The sequence below is a fragment of the Gorilla gorilla genome, chromosome 5 (assembly GCF_029281585.2).
Source record: "Gorilla gorilla gorilla isolate KB3781 chromosome 5, NHGRI_mGorGor1-v2.1_pri, whole genome shotgun sequence".
Taxonomy (NCBI): Eukaryota; Metazoa; Chordata; class Mammalia; order Primates; family Hominidae; genus Gorilla; species Gorilla gorilla.
This window is the reverse complement of record NC_073229.2, coordinates 31,665,432-31,675,456: the sequence shown is the minus strand read 5'-3', so window position 1 is coordinate 31,675,456 and position 10,025 is coordinate 31,665,432. Positions and strand designations below refer to the sequence as shown.

Below are 10,025 nucleotides of genomic sequence, written 5' to 3'. Positions count from 1 at the left end.
ATCTCCATTGCTCAGCTATGGTGAATATTGCAAAAGAGGGCACAATTACCTCTGAGACAAGCAGCCGAATCCATTGTTCTACAAGAAGTCATAAATGTAGTTGTTAGTCATCACAAAAATATTTTAAAATAATACTTAAATGGATAATCACCAGCTAGTGGAAGACTAATGTGGTTCTCTTTCACAGAGCTTTGTTTCCTGAAATATAAAGCGTGTGTGTGTACAGGAGGTGTGGAGGAAGGTGGCAGTGACTGCGCTAGGTCACTAATGTCCTAAGTGACATTAAAGAAATCAGAGGAAATGGAGGAAGAAACAAAGAGCGCAGGAGGTTTTGGCTCAGCACATAGCAAAAACAGATGTTCATTTATTGACTAATGATGTTATGTGGCATTAAAAATAACATTTCATAGCTAAAGTGTCACTTTAACTCTTTTGAAATGCTATGTTAAAAGATGAGCTCTCTTATTTGTAGGCATGGAACAATAAAAAGTTTAACTTATTCGGAACTACTGAGAAGGATTTACCATTAAGCCAACTCAGAATTATCTGACTTTAGTCCAGTATACATCTGTTAACCAAGACATAATTCGTGATTGGCTCAACCAAATTGGGACTGTATTGGCAAGAATTAGGGGCAAATGTTAAGTTTAGAATTACACAGCATATATGTACTAAAAAATAATGCTTACTAAAAGTTTGAAAACATTATCTAAAGATTACAGAATTTATTGTGTGACTTGATAGATGCCCTGCATGCATTCTACTTGCTGCTATGAAGAATGAAAAAGATCTAACAACAGGGAGTGGATATACAGAAAAGTTCCAGCAGAGTATCAAGACTGGGAACACACAGTGAATGCTGTGGAGGAACCCACTGCCTGGCAGGGATTTTAAGAAGAGATGAAATGGTCAGACAATAGGCAAGAGGTTATTCTGGGCAAACAGGATCACTCTGAAAAACAGACTAAATTACTAGAATAACAAGGAAAGAGAGCTGTCTAAAGCAAAGAATTTAAGATTTGACAAAGATTGAGAATAAGGAGTACATAGTCTTCAAGGAAGTAATGATTCAGCAGATGAACAGAGAGCTGCCTATGAAATGTTCAACAAGAGATTGGTTGAGAGTGGACAGTTCAAGGCTAGAGTCCAGTGAATTATTTAAAGGTTAAAAAAAGGTACTTCACAGATGATTTGGGCTTCTTTCTCCTCTGAGATCATAGAAAGTACATTGGAAGATAAAAGACTGTGATTTTCATTCCAGTTTATGCCTTCGATAATTGGGTAACTATAACGATGCATTGAAACCTTAAGATTTACTGAAGCTTTAGACAAGGGTTGGCTCCTATGGTTCTATTTCCTGCATTACACAGCTGACAGTCGAGGCGGGAGTTAGTTCTCACCAGAATAACACTCCAAATCTTTGGAAAACGAAGTACCTGTAGTTGATTCGTGCAAGGATCATTACTGGCTGTTAAAACCATCAGGTGAAAATTGTTAGGGAAGAGAATATTTGCATGGATCCAAAGTGTCACCCCATGGATTTTTTTTACAGTTGCACAGGGGAAGTAGAGAGACCACCTTAACTGAGTGATCAAACTGAGTGTTTTGAATGTGAGGGCAACCTTTCATTTTATGCCTCCAAATGTGATGTGATACAAAGGTGACTAAGACAACTTGTTGCCCAAAATCTGAGTCCAATCAAGCTTCTAGATTTTCGGCTTACAGAAAATACAGGTAACAGAAATTAACCACCACCAAATACAGAATGCGGGACATCATACAAGGTAACTGGCTTGCTTTCTTCAAGAAGTCAAGGTTATGGGGAAAACAAGGTGAGGTGACTATTCCAGAAGGAGAGAATAAAGATATGAAAAAATCAAAGGCAATGTGTGAGACTAGACCAGATACTGGTATTTTTTTTTTTTATTTTTGTTGGTTGAGTTTTTTTTTTTAAGTTACAAAACATATTTGAGAATAGAAAAATTTGAGAAAAATGTATACAAAATGATATTAGAAAGGTATTTTTAATGTCTGAGATAATATAATAATGTTTTAGTCAAATTAGAGGGAAGTTCTTTATTTTTAAGGGTGATAGAAAACAAATATTGCAAAAGGTTAACAATTGACTCTAAGTGATAAGTGTACAGGTGATAATTATTCTATTTTCTCAACTTTTCTGTATCTTTGAAAATCTTCATGAAATAAGCTTGAAGAACCTTTCTTTCTTTCACCATCCCATCTACTTCTGTTGTGTTCACCCAATCATCCTAACTCCCCCCTCATCCTTGCTCCCATGACCACTGCCTCTGGTGTCCATTCTCCCCCTCTGGCTGCACCATGACAGGGGCTGTGCCCACTGCCCTACTGAGCATTCAGAGTTATAGCCTGGAGAGCTCAGCCTCTCAGTCCTCTCTGGGCCTCAACATTTCTCTACCCCCTCACCTTCAGCTGCTATTGAAATACATTGTTGGTGGAAATATAAACTAGTACAGTCACTAGGGAGAATAGTACAGTCGCTATGGAGAATAGGATCCTCAAAAAACTAATAAGACTGTGATCCAGCAATCCAGAGCATTTATCCAAAGAAAAGAAATCAGTGTATGGAAGAGACATCTGCACCCCATGTTTACTGCAGCACTGTTCACAATAGCCAAGATATGGAATCAACCTAGGTATCTAAGAACAGATGAATGGATAAAGAAAATGTGGTACAGTACACAATGGAATACTATTCAGACATAAAACATAATGAAATCCTATCATTTGTGGCAACATGGATGGAACTGGAGGACCTTATGTTAAGTGAAGTAAGCCAGGAACAGAAAGTTAAATACCGGTGTTCTCACTCATCTATGGAAGCTAAAAAAAAAAAGTTGTTCTCATAGAAGTAAAAAGCAGAACAGAATACCAGAGGCTAGGCAGCGTAGAGGGAAGGGAGAGATGGGGAGAAATTTGTTAAAGGATACAGAATTACAGCTCGATGGGAGGAGTAAGTTCTAGTATTCCATAACACTGTAGGATGACCCTAGTTAACAATAGATTATATAGTTTTAAATAGCTAGAAGGAGGATAGTGAATGTTCCCAACAAAAAAATGAAAAATGTGTGAGATGGCTATGCTAATTAGCCTGATCTGATCACTATACATGATATGTATCAAAACACCACTATGTACTACATATATACAATTATATTTCAATTTAAAAATTTTAAAAATAGACTATAAAAAAGAAGAATTGCTAAAGACTCCCAAAGCTATGTCTTCAGGCCAGACCTCTTATCCGAGGTAATAAGAATGTAAATGTAACGTGAACGTGAATGTACAAAGAAACTTTCCTTACACTTCATGGGAAAAACAAGATCTAAAATCACCTACTGTCAGAGCATATTCTTTCTCCTGTGAAATTCCAACCCTCTCAATTTAAAGTGTTAATATGTTACAAATCTAATAAACTCTTAATTAAAATGCTTGTGACTTTTCAGTTAATTGATGTTTTAATTAAATCAAGGTTTAACCACTTTTAAAAATACATTAGCACAGATCCCTACTTAGTATACACAGTGTTCAGGATGTAATTTAATTTTTGATTCTTTTATTCATAAGCTTAAAGCACCTTCATGTCAGAACCATAAATGTCTGTACACTGAGTATATGCAGATTTGGAGTCTACCACAGTATGAAATGATATCAGGAACTGGGTTGAATCTGTATTACCTCCAGGACTCATTTGGAATTTACTCAAATTTCAACATTCACATTTTTTAAATCTCTTTTACACAAAAGTAAATGTGTAAGGAAAGACCCAATACTAAGCCTATAGTTCCTCACAAAGGAGTAAAAATTCATAAAGGGTATTGAAGTAGAGAGAATAATTTAATAAAAGGGCAAAGATGTAGAAAGCACACAAAACTCTAACTTGGAGAGCAAATGGTTAAACTCTTTCAGGGACCATACCAAGACTCTCACAGGTTTTGAGTAAAGCTCTGGAATAATTTGTGGTGTTTCTATGGCATTTCCAAGGAATCAAGGCAAGTGGAGGTATTTTTTACCAAGAAGAGTAGGCAAAAAGAGCAAGTCTCAAAATATGCAGAAACATAAAATCGTAGTTTGCTTGCATTATACTCTCTCTAACTCATTTGCATCTCATCTGTATCTCATGAACTATAAATATGAGCTACTCCAGAGCTCATATTCATAATGGCTATATCAGTTTGCCTATCAATACCAGGATTCATTTGGCTTTGGGACTACCTGGTTGACATACTAAGACATTTCTTCAAGGTGTCTTCGAAGCCTAGTATCTGTTTACAATCTGGCAAATACACATCACTTTCAGGTCTCTCAGCAGATATGCATGAGTTCACCCTGTAAGTTATGACCAATACAGGTAACTGCTTTCTTTAAGCTGATTCTTTGCTCATTTACATAAACATTTCAGAAGTGAATGAAACCATTATTCTTGCCAATTCACTAATTATCATAAGCATAAAACTGCTGCATATTCCCAAATTATTTCTACTTTGCCTAACAATGGTCATAGTTAGATGCCATGTGATTTTTAAAATTTTCCCAGACCATACAAGGTAAGTGATTTCCCAACTAAATTGGATTCTATTTTGTTGAGTAGTTAGGCAAAAACCTGGAAATGAAATCAAACAAACTAAAACCGAAGAATTTATTTATAAAGACGATATTTTTATTTCATCTCCCCTAATTTTTCTCCCCTGCTTTAAAATAAATAAATAAATAAAATAAAATAAAATAAAAAAACTATGAAGGCCTTTTAAAAGTGTGATGGGTTAGGTCCCCTTTGTTGGAAAGTTCTGAAGTCTTCACGGGCATGATAAAGGCATTAGCTGAACCAACGTTTCTGAATGTTCATGTTTGCCGTTATCTAAAGCTAACAGAGGTGCAAAGTCATAACTGAATTTTAACCATAAGTCAGAGAAATCAAACTTCTAAATTTGGAAATAATAACAATTTAATAGACAAACAAAACAGTATCACAGTGAATAAAATATTAAAGCACTATCTTTTTTTCATTCAATAGCATGAAGAGTTTTCTGGTGTCATACAAAGACTGCTCTCTAAAGCCAAATTAACTAGAAAAAAGACTGCCACAATACACGGAGACACAAGTTTATCACTGTAGACATTATACAGATAAGCAAAACACATCGTACCCATGTCCAGAGCTTTCTAGAAATCTCATTATATAACTCACCAATTTACTCAATGTTACATTTCAAACAAAACGAACATTTTTTTAAAAAAACCTTACAAATATATAAATCCAAACCACAAAACATCTTCTAAACATGGTATTTACTCTAAACACAAATGGATTTCTGGAAATTGCATCACAATGCTATCTAAACTAGATTTTATGAAATCATAAATGTATATAGCTGTATCTTGGGGCTTAAATTCATTGGACCATATCCCATGTATACTATTCTCATCCTACTTACTTTGGGCATACATATTCCCGAAGTTTAGTTTTACAATTAAAATCAAACTGCTATTCCAGTTGGAATGAGCACACTGTACCTGCATCACACAACAAAGATTTCATAACAAGTTAAAGTCGTCTTAGTAATGCCCCCTTTCTAAGAGTTACAAATATTTTAATGTTAATCATTAGTAATGGGTTTTAGAGACTAGAATGTTTTTTTAAATTTTTGCCTAGTTTCTGTGAACAGTCTATTCTGCCAACTTGTAATCTGCTAAACAAATTCTTCTTAGAAATATATACATTCAACTTTCCCTACATCATGAAAAGAAGTTCATTAACTCAATTCACCTAGATTATGCTTGTATTCAAAATAAATTGTGTAAGAACTTGAATCCATTCCAAAACCAACTCAAAAACAACAGGGATAGCAACATGTTAAGCTGCACTCTGCCCCTGCCATTTTACTTCCTTGAAGGGTCTTTTCAAGCAGGGCATCAGCTTTGCATGTCTCTTGCCCACCCCTTTGTCTAGACTACAACACAAAGTCTTGCACGTAAACCTAAACCATCATATTTTGGTACAGCTCAGTACCGTACAGCAAAATACTTAGGTTCTCAGCACTTCAAACTGTGAGCTGAAGCATCTCATTAACTGTTTCTGGTTTTCATTGCCACAGTTCACCTCAAATTGTTGTAAGATTCAGTTAAGTAAATCCTAATAGAACCAAAAATATAATGGGGAGAAAAAGTCTTGATGAATTTATAGCAACTAATTTAAATGGAACCTTTTCAGGACAAGGGGTGAGGCTGATTGGGCAATGTGGTTAAAAAAAACCAAAACTAAGATGTTATAAGGAAAGACTCAAATGAAGGTTTTCATCAATAATAACCGCTGTATGAGAAGTTCATTCTCCTCCATTCTTCTCAGATAAGACTGAGGAGAGAGGAAAACAGACATTGAGGAGAGAGGAAAACAGACATGGAGGAAAGAGTGGGTCTCAAGGACAAATGGCCACATTCTGCCATGAAGTTGACTGTGATGCAAATTCCTCAGTGCTTTTCATTCTCCTTAGTAATGTGGCAAAACAGGTATTCAGTTGAAACTACCCAAGGGAATGGAACCGAGTTTCCTCTTGGCAAGGGAGAATGCGCAGAGGAAACAAGTATCTCAATGGGATCGCCGACCACAGAGAGTGACTTTAGAGAGAAAACACCTGAAGACAATTCTAGGGTGTTCCAATACCAGGGGTATGGGGAGGGAAAGGAGTACACACTTTGTGTCTCAGAGCAACTTTCCTCTTGTGTCCAACTGCCATCATAGAACATCCATGAATACGAAAGGAGGGATCCATGCTCTCCCTATAGCATAACACGCCACACCCCTGCCGTCTGTCTGGCAGTGCTGAGAGAAACCCTGTCCTTTCTCTGGGAAGACTCACTGCTGTCAGTGCTCCATGAAGTGTGAGCTTATACAATTTTGCTAACCCCTAAGTAGAAATGAACATTTTTACTTCCAGCCTACAGGAAAACCAATCAAGACAACATGTGGCCAAGGGTTTTGTTAATGTCATGGATACTAATCATAAAGAACATAAAAGAAAATAAATTATAAATTATCTAACTTCACACTCAAACAGGGCAATATGTGTCCAATTTCTTATTTTGCATATCAGTTAAGAAGGAGGTGCCATACAGTCTAGAAATTCATGACAAACACACTGGCAAAAACCATACACCATAAGAATAACAAGGCTCGAAGGGACCAGGCTGACAAAGACGACCCCAAGGGTGACTTTCTTAGACACCAGTAAGTAGATTCCTAAGGGTAAGGAGCTGAAGTAGAGCAAACCTAGCAACCACACTAACACCCGGATGGATGTCTGAAACAGCAGGGACGTGCAGTTCCACACAGTCCAGTTGTGTGACACAGTGGTGACAGAGTCGAAACTCGCAGGCCTATAAAATTCTACCACAGGAGTGGAGCTCAGGGACGGGGAGCTCTCTCTCTGCACCTCCATGATGGTTATGACCAGGCAGTTGGAGGACGTGTGAGAAGGACTGACCAGAGAGGCCAGCCTCTTGGGGGTGAGCAGCAGCTCAGTAGGGTTCTCTGGCAGGCACTTCTTCCCTTTGCCTCCACAAGTCAAGTTTACAAGGATGTTGTTGTCATCGGGCAGGCTACTAACTTCATCATCTGGCAGGCACGTCTCAAACCTGCAGAAAGGACAGACAATGACACCTTGTGGGGAGTCCCCAAAGTCTATGATCTTGTAGAGGCATTTGGCACAAACCCTATGACAACACTCCAGCACTTTGGGTTTCCTCTGTTTCAGATTGTATCGATTGTAACAGATTTTGCACTCCAGCTCATCAGAGGCCTGAGACTCCGCAGTGTCTTCGGGAGGTTGACTGGCCATCTTGAATTATGTGTGCAATCTTATGCCAGGTGGGTCTTGTTGAAGAATGGCTTTGATTAAGGTGCCCCTCTGAATATCATATCATCCAAATCTGGCAGCGATGCAAAAAGGCAGGACAAGTAGTGAAAGAAACCAGAAATCTTCCAAGCATTTTCAACTTCTGCATATAACTCTGTCTCAAATGCATATTTATAAAGGCCACATGAAGGGTCTGTAAAGAAGAAAAGAGATTCTAATATAATGAACAGTTCACTGAAACGGTGTTTCTGAAAAGTGCTTTGTGGAATTTTCTGAGCTTCAAGGATTAGAAGCAATAAACTTAAAAGGTTAAATCCCCTTCATCTTTTCACAAACTTCTGTCCCTAGAACAGAAAAGTGTTATCTCCATGCTTAGCTGTTTCAGTCAACAAGCATGATAGTGAAGAAAGAGTTAAGAATCCTAATGGGTGTAAAGGACAGTGTAGAACTAGCTATGTGCTCTAGAACATACTTTAGTCTAGATACAAGAGATTTTCACTCTGAAACTTGTAACAAATTCTGGCCTCTGAAAACAGAATGGGACATGTATCAGAAACAGAAAACTAATTCAGAGTATTGTTGGTGTAAATACCAGGTGTCTAAATACCGTCAATAGTGCTTAGGAATACACAAAAGGGAATATTAAGGACAAATGTTAAAAATGTGTTTTCAGAGACTGCTTTGAGAGAGATAAGAGCATATTTAAGTAGAGCAGACTGTTCTTACCTTCTCAGTGTAAAGAAATCTGTTATATAAATGCCTTTATTGTTTGACTATTCCATTTCAATTTTTTTGTTTCAATACCAGTCTTGAAAACCACAGCTGTGCATATACATTCACTAAAGGAAGAATGAGGCATGTAACACCCGATATAAGCATTATGAACAAGTCAAGTCTAAGTCCCAAGAAGGAGAAGTAAACACAGATAAAACATGCATAGCTATGTCTCTAGACATGAAGAAATCACTTGTGCATGGCTATGAAGAAATACTCAACATTCACTTACTCATCTACTTTATTTCATGCAAACTCTTTCTTTAGTAAAAGGAAAGTGTAATACAATCTACAGTCCTTGCTATTACTAATTACTATTACTGGTTATTACCAGCTTTGGACAAATGGTTGAAGGTTAATTTCATATGCACAGTCAGTTCTCAATTTTCAGTACTAATGGAAGGGAGCAGTAATATAGAAAATCTCCAAATTATTTTTAATTAGCTTTAATATATGTAGTATTTTTGGTAGTTGATTCACCTTAAATTATGTTTGGCTTAGAAAAATATCAAAATGTATTTGATTTTCTGAGCACATCTCCAAGCAATAATAGCAGAAAGCTGTCATAACAATTCTGAGGGCAGAGAGTAAGTAACTGTGCTAGACATTTAAATTTGCTATGGATCATACTGCACTAACAGAGAAAGGCAGTGGGTAGCTGAATCTGGATAACTTTAAAAATCATGAATAGTTGACTTATTAATACATATTATCTTCATTTTAAGACTTTAATTTTTAATTGACTTCCTATTCTACAAGAATGTGTAACGGATAGCAGTGGCAAGATGTATAGTTGGTGGCAAAAAGAAGTCAATCTATAGAATCTCTGGTAGCCAAAAATGTAGGTAGGATTTTTTCAAATACATTATATGTATGCCTGTATTTCAAAACTGCTACCACGAACCAAGCTCTATGTATCTAGCCTAACACACAAAAAAGATATACAGACACAAACATCAACTCTTCTCTCTCCTTTCCTTCCATGTGCCCTAATTTTCCTCATTCCTGATCCTGATCCCATTCAGGATACACATGCCCATGTCACTGCAAAATATGACTATGTCCTGCTCACAGTTCCACAAGGCTGGCATTTTTTTTCCTCCTGTGGGATGAACATCTTCAGGATGACAGCCAAAGAACAAGAAGGAGTTCTATCCTGGTCACCACACACAGTCCTAGCTCACTTCATGGGACAGTCCCCAGCCCTGGGCAGTTCACTGGTGATCTGCCACCTGGAAAGCTCCCATTCATTCCCTGCTGAGCACAAGGCTCTTACAACAGTACCCCTGGTAGCCACACACAGACTTCAGCCCACCCAAATGGAACATGTCATTTGTTCTTTGCAGCTACATGCCCACCCAG

General features: G+C 37.3%; 1 protein-coding gene across 3 annotated transcripts in view; it reads right to left on the bottom strand.

Annotated features, from left to right (window-relative positions):
* Positions 1–4,963: 4,963 nt before the first annotated feature.
* The window catches only part of RNF182 (ring finger protein 182), a 55,632-nt gene continuing 50,570 nt past the window's right edge, over positions 4,964–10,025 (bottom strand). For all 3 annotated transcript variants that reach the window (XM_055390665.2, XM_019028669.4, XM_055390663.2), the window contains one exon: positions 4,964–8,082. In XM_055390665.2, coding sequence (XP_055246640.1) covers positions 7,128–7,871 — 744 coding nt within the window. In that variant the 5' untranslated portion in view covers positions 7,872–8,082 and the 3' untranslated portion in view covers positions 4,964–7,127. The remainder of the gene's footprint in view (positions 8,083–10,025) is intronic.